General features: G+C 39.7%; 1 protein-coding gene across 6 annotated transcripts in view; it reads left to right on the top strand.

Annotated features, from left to right (window-relative positions):
- RASAL2 (RAS protein activator like 2) overlaps positions 1-17,065 on the top strand; it is a 448,317-nt gene that overhangs the window by 283,883 nt on the left and 147,369 nt on the right. For all 6 annotated transcript variants that reach the window (XM_029618579.1, XM_029618578.1, XM_029618576.1 and 3 more), the window contains one exon: positions 8,465-8,571. In XM_029618579.1, the coding sequence (XP_029474439.1) occupies positions 8,465-8,571 (107 nt within the window). The remainder of the gene's footprint in view (positions 1-8,464; positions 8,572-17,065) is intronic.

Below are 17,065 nucleotides of genomic sequence, written 5' to 3'. Positions count from 1 at the left end.
ATTATGCGTGGGCTTTTACAATGTGCGTAGTTTAGCCAGATTAAAAAGGTGGAGGCAATGCGCAAACATACGGATTTTCAAATGTACATGTGGTGCTTTGTCCCCCTTTTGCAGCCAACTAAATTAGGAAGTGCAATGTACCCAAGCATATTTGTGCCCTTGCATTTTGTAGCACAATTTCAAAGGGAAAGTACAGGGTCTGGGAGTGCAGAAGTTACCTGCAGACTTTGAAAGAACAGGAGCTAGTGAGCATTCCCCCCCATTGAGAACTGTGAGTTATTATTAAATATAAACAGCTGTAATGATTTTAAAATCCTTACTTTCTTCCAGAAATGCCCTTTACATCCATTTCTAAGACCTAGTAAAAATGCGCCACACAAATACATCATAATTATTGTTCCAGGAAAAAAATCCTTCATTGCAGGGGGAGGAGAGATGTTATCTCTATCTCTCTATATCTATATATATGTGTGTGTGTTTCCAAAGTAATAAATTAATTAAGAGGAGAAAATACATAATGATAATAGGAAAATAAAACCACAGAGTACAGAAACTACAGTAAGGACAATTCTTAGGTTTTGGTGCTGGTCCGTATAGGATTTGATTAGATTATGTTTCTGACCTGGTGGAAGGATACCACATATTTTGCTGCTATATCTGATGTTTCTTCCAGAGCTATAGCCAGGCAATTTGGCACCTATGGCCAAATAAAAAACTGCGCCCTCACCCATTACACAATATATGAGACCTCGAGTTGGGGAACTCTGTTAAAGGTTTCAAAGCAAAGCCCAAGACTGATGCCAAAGGTATTAGGCCCCCTAGGCAAACCTTAAAGCCTAGCCCCCCACACCTGTCACGCCCTCACCACACACAATTAAAAATGATGCATTTATAATAGATTCTACATGAAAAAGGATATTCAGTCTTCTGAGGTAAAATATCACTTACAATTTGTATATTTATAATTACAGTGTTTGCACTGCTGTGGTGACAACCAGAAAACCCTGCAAAATAGAAACAAAACAGACACTTGGAACACTTATGGTATTAAGCCTATTATAATGTCCCTTGTGCATGGGCTTGGCCCTCAGAAAGCCATGAAAAAACAGAATTACAGTACAAGAAACTTTCTATATCAAAACAGCACTAATTGGCAGCATCAGACACAACCTTATCTATGAAAAGGTAACACTGCAAATATTACACTGGACCCTAAAACACCAATGCACTTCTCTGGAGACAGAGAAATACCTACAGTATCTGAATGTGATCCACTTTGAAAAAAGCAGAATCTAAATCAAATAAATATTAGGCTAACAGAACAAGCCAAGTTGCTATAGATTCCTACATAGAAACTAAATGATTGTGGAATAACTCACCTCAGTAACACATGCAAAACACAGATAGACCCTCAAATACACAATTAAAGGATCATAAAGTATAAATAAAAACATGCAGACAACAACTGAAATGGAAACCACAAGAAGCCGAATTCTGTATGCACTGCAATAATGGAAAAACAGAAACATTACCATGCCTCATGAAGCAATAACTTTAATAAAGCCATGCCACTAAAATAAATAATTCAAAACTAATGAATAGAATAACATTCAATAATTAAAAACCCATATAAAAATTTTCTGAACACCAATAAAAAACTTTAAAACAATCATCAAATAACACCCAATAATTAAAACTAGTAAGGATTTTAAAAACATCCCCCATTCTCTATACCTAGGAATTTTTTATTTCCAAATGCCTGAGATTGTCATGGATTAGCAGGCAGAGAAGAAGGGGGTTGTTGCACACACACACATGCACACACACGAACACACATACACACTTCTCTTTTACACATGCACACACTCTCCTTCTCTCACTCACTTTTCCCCACTCTTGAAGCAGCATCAATCTCCTTCAGCCTCCATGTCTGACAGAATGATTTTGGGCCTTGGGGGTTGACCCAGTTCTAGCCTTGGGCTCCTTCCTGCAGCACAGGGTGGCGCTGCTCCTCCAGTCATGACTATTCCGCCGGGGCCATGCCTAGGGCCTCGCCAGCTACGCTTCTGATTCCAGCAAGGCCACACCACTCTTTATCCTCTTAAGGCCCCACTGGCCACGCTGCCAGTTCTAGCAGGGCTGCACCACTCCTTCTCTTCCTACGAACCTGCCAGTCATGCTACCAATTCTGACAGGGCCACACTGCCCTCGACTGCACCAGTTGTGCTAGGGCACCCTTCGGTAGTGGTGCCTATGGCAGAGACCATATTGGCCATAGGCATGCTACGGCTCTGAGAAGAAATGCATTTCTATTTCTCTGGGGTTGCACTGCGTGCAGAGCCTATCTTAGGCTTCTGTCCCATTCTGTGAATAGAGTAATGGCAGGCCGACAGGATGGAGACAGTGAGTATGTGCGCCCTGCCCCCTCAGCTTTTCTTCTCCCATAGTGTGCTCTTTCTTTGTAATCAGGAATCTTAGGAATGGAAGAAGGAGCAACTGCAGAGACCAGTAGTGGATGCCTACTATGTCTCCATACTTGCTGGCCTGATCTGATTGCTGGAAAGGAAGGTTGAAAAAGGTCGGCCTTATAAATGTGGTAATATTTGGTATGGCTTTTATCAGGTAGATGTCTGGCATTCTAAGAATACATCAGTGGACACCCTATGTGAGGTCAATATTATACACAGTGCATGACTTTCAATTCTGAACAGGAGAAGTAAAAACTTTTTTTTGACACTGAACCCCCAAAACTGAAAAAAGTGATCAGTTCTGGTGTTGCCTTGTGGACCATTTGTAATCTGTGTGATCACATTTTCACTATGGCTCTCTTTCTAAATATACAGTGGCTTACAAAAGTATTCAACCTTCTAAAAAATCAGCAGATTTGTGTGGATTACAAATGACATTGATACAGATTGTACCAGACAGTATGTTTATTGAAACCAGTATGCTCTTAAAAGTGAATTTTAAAAGCCTAACACACGCTGAAATTAGGGGATGCGCGAAAATGTCAGCCTGGTGCACACCAAATGGATTTTAAAAGCCGCTGGGATACATGCAAATGTGCTGCTGTGCACACAAAGTTTTCAAATGAGGGTGGGGATTTAAACTTGAAATTTGCGCATAAATACTTACGTGCCCTGGCGCATGCTGAGATCCCCATGGATGGCATGTAAGTAGTAAAACAAAAGAAATAGGCAGATCAGTGGGATTTTAAAGGTAGGGGCTAATGGGGAAAGGGGGCTATTAAACTAGGGGGGTTTGGAAGTCCTAGCCCTTGCCTGGGTGAACTGGAAACAAACTGGGAAAACTGGTACTGGCGTCGGTGCATATGTCTTTTAAAATCCCCACTTACATGGTAGAAGCGGCATTTGCGCGCATAGGCGTGTGTCGACGTAAAATTGCATGCACGTGTGCACCTGGTCAGTCTATTTTATAACATGCACTCATATACACGCGTATGTTATAAAATGGCCGTGTCCCTGGGTGTGGGCCGACGACTGCGTGCACATGTGCAACTGATTTAAAAGTTACTGTCCCTAAGTACATTTTCAAAGTCACAATTGATTATTTCTCTGCAGCTTTTGTAAAATAAAATTAAAAACTGAAAATTGCTGCTTGCATAAGTATTCAACCCCTGTGCTGTGGAAGATCCACGTTCACACAGATGAAAGATATTGCCCTAACAATTAGCTTACAATTGGCCTCTACCTGTGAATCATTAAAAAAGATCTGCTTTTCTGGACAAAAGACCCCTGATTCCAATACTATTGATCAGACTGGGAATCTGAAGGAAAGCTGTGAAAATGAAGATCAAAGAGCATTCTAAGGAAATGAAAGATAAAGTTATAGACATGCACAAGATAGGAAAAAGCTACAAAATAATATCCACGTATTTGGATATCCCAGTGAGCACTGTTGTATCAATTGTGAGAAAAATGGAAGCTGCATCATACCACCCAGACACTGCTTAGTCAAGGCCATCCCTCAAAACTCAGCATCAGAGCAAGGAGGAGACTTGTGAGGGAAACCACAGAGAGGCCAACAATATTTATTTATTTATTTACTTACAATTTCTTGATTTTCCACACCCTTGTCAAATAATGTTCAAGACCATTTACAACATAAAATGAATAAACATCTAATATAACATTAACAAAAACATGTCAATTAGCAAGGTACATAATACATCATGTAAAAGCCTCTCTAAATAAGTTTTTAACACTTTCCTGAAGCTCCTGTAGTCACTTATCAAATGCATTTCTTGGGGGATATTATTCCATAATGTTGGCGCAATCTGAAAAAAAGCACACTTAGAGGTCTGCTGTAACCTTGCCTCTCCACTACTAGGAATAGTTAATAGTTGTTGCAATCCTAAACGTAAGGGCCGGTGAGGGCAATACATAGTCACTAGTTGCTTCAAATAAATAGGATAAGCCCCATATATAATATATAATCTGATGTACTAATGAGAGAATTTTAAACTTTATGGGGAGCCAGTGCAATTTTTGTAAAACTGACATAATATGGTCAGACTGAGAGCAACCAGAAATAATCCAAAATAGTCTGACCTTTGAAGGAGCTACAGAGTTCAGTGGCTGAGACTGGAGTGGAGGTGCACCAGTCAACCATATCAAGAGCTCTGCATACAACTGACCTGCATGGGAGGGAGGCTAGAAAGAAGCCATTACTGAAGAAAATCCACATCAAAGCATGTCTGGAGTTTGCCAGAAAGCATCAGAGTGATTCGGCTAAAATGTAGGATAAGGTTTTGTGGTCAGATGAGACAAAAAAAAATGGAGCTTTTTGGCCCATATTCCAAATGCTGTGTATGATGCAAACCTAACACTGCCCATAGGGGTGGCAGCATCATGTTGTGGGGGGGATGCTTTTCCACAGCAGGGACTGGGCATCTTGTTAAAATTGAAGGACAGATGGATGGTGCAACATACAGGGAGAATGCTGCAAGACAACCAGCTTCAGTCTGCTAAAAAAAACCTAAAACTTGGGAGAAAGTTCACCTTTCAGCAGGACAATGATCCCAAGCAGAAGGCCAAAGCAACACAAGGAGTGGTTGAACAAAAAGGTGAATGTTCTACAATGGCCAAGTCAAAGTCCAGATCTCAATCCAATTGACAATCTGTGGCACTGTTTGAAAATTGCAGACCATAAGCATCATCCAAACAACCTGGAGCAAATCTGCTAGGAAGAATGGGCATAAATCACTCCCAAGCAGTGTACAAAGCTGGTAGAAACTTACCCCAGCAGACTTAAAGCTGTTATTGCAACAAAAGGTGGTTCTTCCAAGTACTAGTCAGAAGGGGCTGAATACTTACACAAGCAGCATTTTTCAGTTTTTATTTTTATTTTACAAAAAAATGCAGAGAAATAATGAATTGTGAAGTTGAAAATTTACTTTAGGAGCATACTGGTTTGCAATAAACATACTGTATGGAACAATCTGTGTAAGTGTCATTTGTAATACTCACAAATCTGATATTTTAGGGGGTCGAATAATTTTGCAAGCCACTGGACATAAAATGTTAGATCTTTTGCTGACGGTGAACAAATTGCCTGGGATCCAGTGCTATCTAATTAATTGTTAAAATCGCTTTAGCATTCCTAGTTTATCCATCTTTAACTGAATATTGATGTTTGGGGGTTTTTTTTTTTAATTATTATTACTAAGGGAGACCACCTGCAAAAAGGTTTTAAGCTTCTGTTTAAGAGATTACTATTTCCTTCTCAGTCCTTGAGAGTGAGCTGTTGAGAAACTGGATATAAATGAATGCAAAGACTCTGTAAGGTGCATTGATTTTTGTAGCAGGTGAAAAGAATACAGTAGTGGTGTGTAGCACGGAGAGGGGGAGGAGAGGGAGCCAATATCTAATTTTGGATCATCGGAGATGGTATAGATTTTCTAACCGACTCAGCAAAAATGCCACTTGGAGGACGTAGTAACAGCTTCCTTGTCACTGTAGCCCAGAGTAGATGAGACTAGACAACTATGTTACAGAAGCATTTGCAGTTTTGTTGGGAAGAGACAGATTGCATACTGGAGCACCACAGGCTGAATCAAGCAATGCACTATCATTGCCATCTGTTCCATGATGCTGATTGTATGGAGTCTGCTTTGCTGCTTATTTCTGCATCACCCTTGTAGTAATTTCCAGTGGTTAATAATAACTGCAAATAACGAAAGGATCCAGGATTTAAAAGCAGCAGTCCTCTAGGAGTCTACAGCACAGGAGGAACGGGACTGTATCCATATCGCTCTCATCTCTTCTGTAGAGCACTAGAGATACAGGGAGGGAATCAGTCAGTGCTGGCAATGAGAAGAATGTAATAATTTATACTAGTTTACAGCATAGCAGATTCTAGAGACTGCCTTCTTTTGTTTGTGATATTTTTTTATTGCAACGATTTGATTTTTTCCTCACTGCTGACTATTAGTAAATTGCAGAATTTAAATCCAGATGCAAAGTTTATATTTACTGTTTATTTAAACCTCACCCCAAATGTCTACCTATTTATGTAATAGCAATTGGGATACTTCATTGTGGGAACATACAGGGTAGACTAAATGTGAGCTGCAGCTGATGTTTCTCATTAAGAATATGGTTTCTTGAGATACTTGCAAGTGCAGTTATAATTGTCTAGCATTTTGGTTTCAAAACCTGTCATCCCAGCTGTTTTGCTATTGTAGTTATATCAAGAAACATGCTGCAGAAAGTTGTAAATACCCCAGGAATTTGGGAGAGCAGTGATTAGTGCTGCTTGGACCAGGCCATAGGTTATCACCCACAGGTTCTGTTTCATGCTTCAGCAGACTGACTGACTATTATATTTGTCTGAGAATGAAATGTTTAGTGTGACATCCACCATTTGGCCTTGATGTGCTTTATCTTCTGTGTTTTCTAGCTTATCACTAACAATAAGCATTGTCTGTATCTTGACATTGACTTCTGATTGTGCCTAATATTAAAAGTGACATTGAACATTAGCTTATGAAGCTCTTTATAAGCAAAGCTTAGCAAATTACATTCATAAACCTTTGTAAGAGAAATTACCATACATTTGTGTATGCCTTGCTTTTTATTTCATGGACTTCACAGATAAGCAACGAAAGAATAAAGTAAAATCCAATATGAAGCTGTACTGGCGACGCTATGCCCCTTAGAGAGAGTAATTAAATGGATAAATTCTTCTTTTGGCACTCTCTGGCTCCAGGTTTCCTTAAATGTTTGTTATTGCTGTGGATCGGGTGCTTTAGTGAAGATTTTCTCTTCGGGGTAGACGGTAGTTGGGCGTGTTCTAATAGCTTGAAAGTAACTAATGAGGATGTGCCATCAGGACGATTGATTGAATAGCTGCAGTCCTGTGTGTTTTATTCACTGTGTCCTGCTCACTCCACGCCAGCAAGAGAGGGAAAGGGATTGAGAAAAGAGATGCATTTTGTTCTGACGTGGAAGTAGCAAAGATCCCCCAGTCGCAGGAATGGATGTTTAAGCCCTGTCTGACTCTTGAAAGGAGGTAGACAGGCATCAAAAGTGCCAGCTTCCAGAGTACCGGTTTATTCTATCCTGTTAGATACAGAGGATAAGCAAGAGCTTATAGGATGTGATTCCCTTATTCATTCGAACATGGTTTTTTTAGAAGTTGGTTAGCACTAACCTTAACACATGTACTGGAGATGGGCAGCAGTTGCAATAAAGGTACATTTTTGTATGTTTGTGTGTTTGAATTTCTTGTATGTATTAACATCTGTAATTCTAATGCAATTGCATCAACTGTACAGAGATCAGAACAGATCAGTGCTGTCAGTGTAGGTGTGCAATGTGAAAGTTGGATATTAAGAAAGTTATGTCCCCAGCAGTAACTTTGCTCTTTCCTCGTCTGTTTACTGTTGGACCAGACCCATGTCACATCAAGCTGCACATTCCTAACTTTATACCTTGGCAAACTACTGATTAATTAATTTATTTAGATTTTTATATTCCGCTTTTTGGCACTTCAGAGTATACATCAAAGCAGATTACGTTCAGGTACTGTAGGTATTTCCCTATCCACATAGGGTTTACAATCTAATTTATCACAGATTAACTGTAAACTACTGATTAATTTGCCTGCCATATTTTTCTGTTCACTGATGTTCTATTGTGGGTTTGTCTGGTAGGTGAAGGATTAGAAATATTATCAGGTGGTAACTTTAGATCAAACTTATCTGAAGGTTATTTTGTACTTGCAAGGATTTCATTATACATGAAATACTTAAAGATGGTATCTGCTGTCTTGCATGTATTTGGCCCTACTACTGCTTGTATCTGCCCTTCACTATTTTTTCAGTAACTGAAAGTACTAAAGTAGAATTTCTATGGAAAAAAAAAACTTTTTTTGCTTTTGCAGGAACTTAGCTGGAGAAATATTGGATTTTATTGTCTTCTTTTTTTTTTTAATACAACAGAGGTGCCAGCAGAGAGGTCTCCTCGCAGAAGGAGCATCTCAGGGACCAGCATATCAGAGAAGACCAACAACATGGATGCCTCAAACACCTCTCCTTTCAAAGTATCAGTGAGTATGACCTTACTCTATGCTATACAGAGGATTGTTTTCTTGGAGAGACAGGAAGTAGAAAAATTCTCTTCATGCTGATCCTTTCAATGTCATGAGTGGCATGAAACAAAGTAATAGGGAAGAGGTTATTTACTCTTTCAGATAGTATTAGTACTGGGGACACTCCATTAATCTAACTCCTTGTAGATTTAAAACAAATTTAAGAAAGTATTTTTTTCAGTCAATGCACAGTTAAACTGTGAAATTTGTTGCCAGAGCATGTGGTCAATCCTAGTAATATAGCTAAGTTTAAAAAGGATTTGGACAAGTGTCTGGAGGCCAGGTGCATTATCACTTATTAACCAGGCAGGTTTAGGGATCTCCCCATTTGGATCTGCTGGGTACTTCCAAGACAGCATCTCAGACCTTTTTAGGTATTCCTACTTCCAAGATACCAAGGCTGGGCACAGTGGACCACTGGTCCCATCCAGCAGAGAGTTTCTTACTTGTTGACTTCATAGTCCGTTGCTATGAAAACAAAAGTGAGGTCATAAGTGGAACATTGTTGTCGGGGTCGTGATTTTATTGCTGTTCCCCTGCTGGAAATTTTATTGAGGCAGGTGGCATTTTTGTTTGTACGGCTGTTCCCCTCACTCCCTCTTTCCACTCACTCCCTCTTTCCCCTCACTAAATGGTCCTTCTCCTCCCCTCCGTATCTGTTACGTTGGCCAGCCAGCCAGCTTCATCTTGTACTTTGAATCATGGAGCGCTGCATAGCTCAAACCACGAGATTGAAGCTACCGGTGGAGGAAACATACAGATAAGTGTGCTCTCCTTCTTCGAGGAGGAAGGGATCAGCTGGCCAGAGGTGCTGAGGGAGCTAGGTCTGGGGATCGGGGAAAGAAAAGAAAAAGAGGACCCATGACCAAGTCAACTTTTCATATGTTGTCATGCTTTTTCAGGAGTATGATAAAATTGTGCCTCTGATTATTGCTCAGTTAGGTAAACAGCAGGAGAAAAATCAATCCAATGATCAAGAATATTTTTATATAAATGCAGAAAATAAAAGTATATTAATATTAAAATGTTGTGTGATTTTTCATGCTTATAATCATAGCAGTTCAGAATGGACATATAGTCAGCTCCAGTATGGACGGACATGGACTGTTCAGCAGCTTAGTAAGAGGAGGAAGATAATGTTTTTGATTGATGTACATAGGTATGGATATGGCAAAGGAAGATGGTGACTTAACAGGCTCACAACCATTTGAAATGCTTAAATTAGATCCATGGGCTCCTGTTTCCCGGTTAGCATTCTCTCTAAAATCTACAATGCTGGGAGGTGAGGAAAATTCTGACACTATATTAAAAAATGACTCATGACCCTCAGATTTCTGGCACTGGGTCAGCAAGGCAGATTGGCTATCCTGTACAGCATAGCAATGGAAGAGTTCCGCACAGGTAGAAGTATATATTCTAACCTTGTGTTCCTACTATTAGATCCCTTTTCCTACATAATGCATTGTTGGTTTTATTGTAAAATTTAGACTTTTTTGTCCTAAACATTTTTTAAAGAATGTAATGTTCAAGAAGGAGACCAAATTAACACCATTTGAAAACCAAAGACCTTAATTTATCCTTAGAATAGGAACTGCTTGGACAGTGGCCATGCAGGTGGCCCTGTGCTTGCCCTGCAAGCTTTCCTATACCCTGTTCTGGAGAGGCACTTTTAAGTGTGATAGGCTATTTCAGGGTCCATGCCTGTGTTGTTTCTCTGAGACTAAATAGTAACAATTAAAAGCACTAAAAAAAATAAAAAAATTTGCTTTGGAGGATATCCAGTGAAAAGCAAACATTTTTTATTAAGACTCCATATAAATAGCTTAACAGAGAAGGTCATAAAAGACAACCCTGATGTGCTGAACATCCCATTTACATTGCCTCTTGCTTTCTTGATTTGCTGTTGAAATGTGGCAGTTTCAGCACTCCAAAATTTCTGTAGTACATTTTAAAAAAGGCAAAATTATGCCCAAAGGTGCCACTTCATATTTTACAAACTTCTAAAAAAAAAAAAAATAGGAGTTGATTTGTGCTTATATCTTTATCCACAGTTTCTTGTCTGCAATGAGCTTCAAACTGTATCATGCAAAAGCACACCTCAACACATCATTTACCAATTCCCACCTACCAACCTATTTTAAGAAGATAAATATTTTTTATTTCTTATTCCATAATTACACAAAAGAATTTTTATTTGATTCTTTAAAAAAAAATCACTTCAATCGTTAATTCTAAAATCTCTCAAAACTAGCAAAATTGCACTTAACTGGCCATGCACCTATTTTATATTCGTTCCAGCTCCAAGCTCTCAACACTGCTTGAAGAAAAGCACCAGAATGCTCCCGCTTCTTTAGCTACCCAACAATGACAATGTTTCGGCACTAAGATACATCTGCATCAGGGGGTCAGAATGCTAGCCAGCTGCAAATGACTCTGCTTAACTTACTTCAACGTGTTGGCATTTGTCAGTATTGGGTAGCTAAAGGAGCAGGAGTGTATCAGCCGCTGAAGGTTCAGAATTGCCAAAACGTTTATCAACTCCTTCCGTACTGAAACCTAAGCTTAGACCCAAGGACCAAGAATATAAGACTTGCCATACTAGGTCAGACTAAGGGTCCATCAAGCTCAGTATTCTGCTTCCAACAGTGGCCAATCCCTGGTCACAACACCTGCTAGGATCCCAAGGGGTAGATAGATTCCAAGCTGCTTATCCCAAGAATAAGAAGTGGATTTCTGCAACTCTACCTTAATAATGGTTAATGGACTTTTCCTCCAGGAACTTGTCCAAACCTTTTTTTTTTTTTTTTTTAATGCAGCTATACTAATAGTTTTCACCACATCCTCTGGCAAAGAATTCCAGAGCTTAATTATGCATTGAGTAAAAAAAAATGTATCTTATTAGTTTTAAATGTATTACCTAGTAATTTCATTGTGTGTCCCCTGGTCTTTGTACTTTTTGAAAGAGTAAACAACTGATTAACATTTACTCATTCCATTCCACTCATTATTTTATAGATCTCTTATCATATCTCCCCCTCGGCCATCTCTTCTCCAGGCTGAAGAGTCCTAACCTCTTGAGCCTTTCTTCATAGGGAAATTGTTCCATCCCCTTTATCATCTTGGTCACCCTTTTCTGTACCTTTTCTAATTCTGCTAAATCTTTCTTGAGATGTGGTGAGCAGAACTGCACACAATACTCAAGATGAGGTCAGATTATGGAGTGAGGCAGAGGCATTCTGATATTCTCTGTTTTATTCTCCATTCCTTTCCTAATAATCCCTACCATTCTATTTGTTTTCTTGGCTGCTGCTGCTGCTGCTGCACACTGAGTGATTTTCAACAGTGTCACCTAGATCCTTTTCCTGAGTGGTGACTCCTAATGAGGAACCTTGCATTATGTAGCTATAATTTGGGTTGCTCTTCCCTAAGTGCATCACTTTGCACTTGTCCACATTAAATTTCATCTGCCAGTCTTCCAGTTTTGCAATGTCCTCTTACAATTTCTCACAATCCTTTTGTGATTTAAAAGGTTTAAATCATTTTTTGTCATCTGCAAATTTGATCACCTCACTTGTTCCCATTTCCAGGTTGTTTATAAATATATTATTAAAGCGGAGCCGCTTTATTTTCCCCTTCTGCATACATGGTGCTATCTGTGCAAGGCCTTCAACCTAGACTGCGCAGTATCTCAATTTCTCCCTGTATGTGGTAATCCCAGTTTTCCGCCCGGGCTTCCAAGGAGTCCCTTCTCTCAGTGGGCCACGTGTGGACTTAAATGGGTGGGTCAACTTTTTTCTGAGGATGGTAAATTCAAGCCCTTCTCCGCTCTTTGAGAGGAGTTCAACTTACCTGACACCCTTACTTTCGCCTATCTACAAATTCACAGCTATATCCGAGCTCTTCGGGTTCGCGATTGGAATAGTGTCCGAGACTCTGTATCCAATATACTTGACATAGAGAACCCTGCCCCACACTCTATCTCTTACTACTATAAGCTTTTGCTGCAACTGAAACCTCCTCTGAATTTTGAAGGTCTTCTCCTACAGTGACAGAATGAGATTCCACTAGACATGACTGCAGCACAATATGTTCTCTGCTTCAAGCATATTCCAAAAATTGTGAGAGGTTAGGACATGCGCGAAACCCAATATAAATTCCTCATGCGCTATTACTACTCTCAGATTCGAGCACATCGTATCAATCTCACCCCCTCGCCCATATGTGAGAAATGTACCCTTTCACCAGACATGCTAGGTCATAAGTTTTGGGGCTGTCCTAAAGTCCAGAACTTCTGGCGCACAGTGATAGCTTATATTTTCCAGGTGACTAAGATACAGATAGCGGCTCAGGCATATGCACTTCTCTTCTACCACCTTTGTGGGATAGCACTAGGCCAGCATTCGGAAAGTTTTACGTTTAGCCAGGAAATCCATACTCCACACCTGGGTAGGACCTGACCTGCCTAATCTGACATTTTGGAAGAATCAAATCCACCTTTTATGCCAAACTGAGAAGGTGGCGGAACACATAGATGTTGCTCACAAAACCCGGCCCTTCCTCTCCATGTGGGCCTACATTCAATCGCTGCTGCACAGAGTACGCAGCTTAATATTAAATTATCTGTCCACGCCCTCTGCTCTGTAAGTCTTTTTGTTCTTTTGCTTTACTTATGCTTCGTACCTTAGTATAGGTGGAGGGAGGGATATGTGTGTGTGTGGGGGGAGGGAGGGGGGGTCAACTGCCTTATTGGGGGAGGCTGAGCAGAACCTGTCAGCCTCCCCTTAGTGTTCTTTGCTCAGAGCTGAGCTTGTTACTTGAGGGGGGAGGGTGGTTTGTGGGTTTTGGAACTTGCTATCTCTTTAGTATGTATTTGCTGTCACTATTATTCATGTATTTCTCCGGTTGACGCATTATTTGCTTTGTGACACTGTTGGTTATATGTGAAACTTAATAAAGATACTTAAACATAAATATATTAAAAAGCAGTGGTCCCAGAGCAGATCCCTGGGGTACTCCACTATTCACCTTTTCCAATTGGAAAAATTTACCATTTAGCCCTACTCTCTGTTTTCTATCTTTTGACCAGTTGGCAGTCACAATCGGACACTGCCCCCTATCCCATGGCTTTTTAATTTCCTAAGAAGTCTCTCATGAAGGACTTTGTCAAATACTTTCTGGAAATCCAGATACACTATATCAATTGACTTACCTTTATCCACATGTTTATTTACACCTTCAAAAAAAATGTAGCAAATTCGTGAGACAAGACTTCCCTTGCAATCCATGTTGGCCTTGTCCCATTAAACTATGCTTATCTATATGTTCAGCAATTTTGTTCTTTATGATAATTTCTAGAGATGTGCATTCATCTGGGACGAATTAGACAATTTCAACAAAATTGTCTAATTCGTCCTGTTTCAGCAACCCCGAAAAACGAAGCAAATTTTGGGAAAATTCTTTTTTCGGGGTTAGTGCGGCAGCCCAATAACAAAGACTGAACCGAAAGGTTCAGCCGAAGCATATCTCTAATAGTTTCTACCATTTTTCTTGTCACAGACAATCAGATTTACTGGTCTGTAACTGATCTTGTTCTCCCAATTCATGTCAAGCAGCAGGCTTGATGTTCTTGAGCATAGAGCCAATGAAGAATGGCACCAAGAGCTCATTATAGGAAACTATACATTGGCATCAACTTCCTTTGACGTATGGCTCCAAGAACTGGGGAATATTGACGTATGATGTTCTAACCCAAAGTGACTGCAACTGGTAGGTCATTTTTTGTTGGTGGTGACTCCAGCTCACAGAGTCAGAGCTTCAGGCACTAGTAACTTATCCACTTTATACTAAATTCCCTCATAAGAAAATGGTGAGACACACACATCCTAAGTTTGTGCCTAATGTTGTGATGGTCTGCCACCTTAATTAATCAATTGTCCTTCCAACATTTTTTCCCAAATCCTCATGCCAACAAAGGTAAACAAGTCTTTCACATCTAGATTGTAAAAATCATCACTTTTTTTTATTTGAAGTGGACTAAAGACCTTAGGATGTCCACCCAGCTTCTTGTTCCATTTTGCTCGAATAAGTCTAAAACTATTTCATTGAGAACACTGTCCAATTGAATAGTTGATTATATATCCTACAATTATGCCCAGTCTGGTGTGACCTTGGAAGGGCATGCAGAGGCCTATAATGTCAGGGCCATGGCTGCATCAGTGGCCCATCTTTGATCATCCCTTTTGAGGAGATATACAGAGCTGCAAGGTAGACTTCTAGTCACACATTCACATTACATTATTGTTTTAGGTGCAGACTCCTGACTCAGCAGCAGGTTTAGGCAATCCATTGTCCATGGTCTCGATTAGAACCAATCTACAATCTCTTACATTCCCCTCCCTCCCATACACAGAGTCCTTTGATTTAAAAAAAAAAGGTTCTAACCTATTATAAAGAGCTTTCCACCCTTTTGGTGGGATTGTTGTCATCTCCTTAGCTATAGAGATCCATCAGTGTGACTGGGTGATTCCCATCTTCAGAAAAAGCAGTTACTTACTGTGTAATAGGTGTTCTCTGACGACTGGGGAATCACCAGTTGCACACCATCCTCCCTCTTCTTCTGGAGTTGGTATTATTCTTCTCCTGGAATAAGGTACACTGTGTGACTTCAGGGGCACGGGAATTGCTGTGCATGAGCAGTGGGACCTCCAGGTTTTGCTAGAAAAGACTAGAAATGTGCTGTGTCGGCGCCATCGGTTGCCCATCAATGTGACTAGTGATTCCCCTGTCTTCCAAGAATGCCTGTTACAGGTAAGCAACTTCTTTATATTTGTAATTTTGGTGGTTATTCTTCATCAGGGTTGAGGTTTAAAAAAAACTACAAATGCTAGAAAAAAAACCAGCAAAATTGTATAGTTTTTCTTTTAGAATATTTGTTGAAACTTCCTTCCATATGAGGTTCAGTTTGAATTGAAGCATTTATTTTGGTCTAATGGGGAAGTGTATGAGGGGCTATTGCTAGGAGTCTCTGTGGGATGTTGTCCTTCATTTGCTTCTAATATGGCATATAATTGAATATACAAGAATACTGTCTGCCTTTTAGCTCTGCATCCTTTAAAATGGAAAAAAAGATAGTGCGGCTAGAATAAGTGAAGGTCAAAACCTGAAGAGATCTCCCAGTTGCCGAGACTCATATCATATGCGTTCAGACCAGGCTATAGAGCTTGACTTTTTCAAGATCACTTTGCTGGCAATAGAATTCCCAGATCTTTCCCTGCCACATGATCTGAGCATCTGTAACAATTTTTCTTCCTGCACTAGTGTCATTACTGAAGTTCATACTTAACGACATATCCCTGGGCTCCTATAGTAAAATGAAAAGGTATAGAAGTATAGCCTATTAATACTGGCCTAATTTGATGATGTCACTCCTTGCCCAGTGCTAAACAAATAATCACAAATAACAAAGTGGAACACTTACAGAAATACTTTCATGTCATTTGGTAGTCCTAGAAAAATGTATTTATTTGGATTTATTATCTGCTTTTTTGAATAAGAAATTCATCCAAGGTAGGTATAACATATTAAAAAGGTAACATACAGTCAGAGACCAGCGGATGTGACAGTTTCCGTTCTAGTTTGAAGAAGACTTTGGTATGGGCTAAACTTGATATAAATTAGCAACAGGACTAAATTAGGTAAAAATGTAGAACAGGACTAAACTTGGAATATTTATTTATTTATTTAGACTTGAGATCGGCAAACAAGAGTCTATTGACCATACCCTCAATCAATACAGCTAAACTAACATCAGTACGTGATAGAGCTATTTCACTAGCAGGCCCAAAACACTGGAACAAAATGCCCCCCTGAGCTAAGATGCAATAAAAACGAAGAAGAGGTTCGGTATATAAAAGGACTTTTATTGAATCTTGCCCGACTCTGGCCGAGTTTCGCTCTTCAAGGAGCTGCCTCAGGGGCTACTGTGTAAAAGAACTTTGAGTGGAATGATTCCAGTCAGTGAGAAAGCAGGTAATGCATATGGTATATTCTTATCAAGCAATTCTGCTGACACCTCCACAAGCGCACTACTTTTAAATATTGTAAAGTATTGAATGTTGGATCTTTTCGCACATTGTGAACTTAGTGTAGAAAATGTACTTATTGCTGGAAGCCACGCTAGTATTGCGAGAGCTTCAACCCAAATAATTATGCTTAGTATCAGCAGCAAAGTGTGGTGCACCATGGCGTATAGTAGATGTTGGTATTCATATGTAGATATTAATTTCCATGAATCTAAAGAGGATTTCTGGGGCAAATGAAATTACGACAAGTACATAAGGCTAGGAGTATTGGTAATCACAAATTAAATGGAAGTTTTCACATCTTAGTCTGTGGGGTTGTTTGAGAATCATGCATTCTCTCATTTGATTTATTCTTCATGCTTAAATTAACA

The sequence above is a fragment of the Rhinatrema bivittatum genome, chromosome 10 (genome assembly GCF_901001135.1).
Source record: "Rhinatrema bivittatum chromosome 10, aRhiBiv1.1, whole genome shotgun sequence".
Lineage (NCBI taxonomy): Eukaryota > Metazoa > Chordata > Amphibia > Gymnophiona > Rhinatrematidae > Rhinatrema > Rhinatrema bivittatum.
This window is presented reverse-complemented; position numbering and strand designations above follow the sequence as displayed.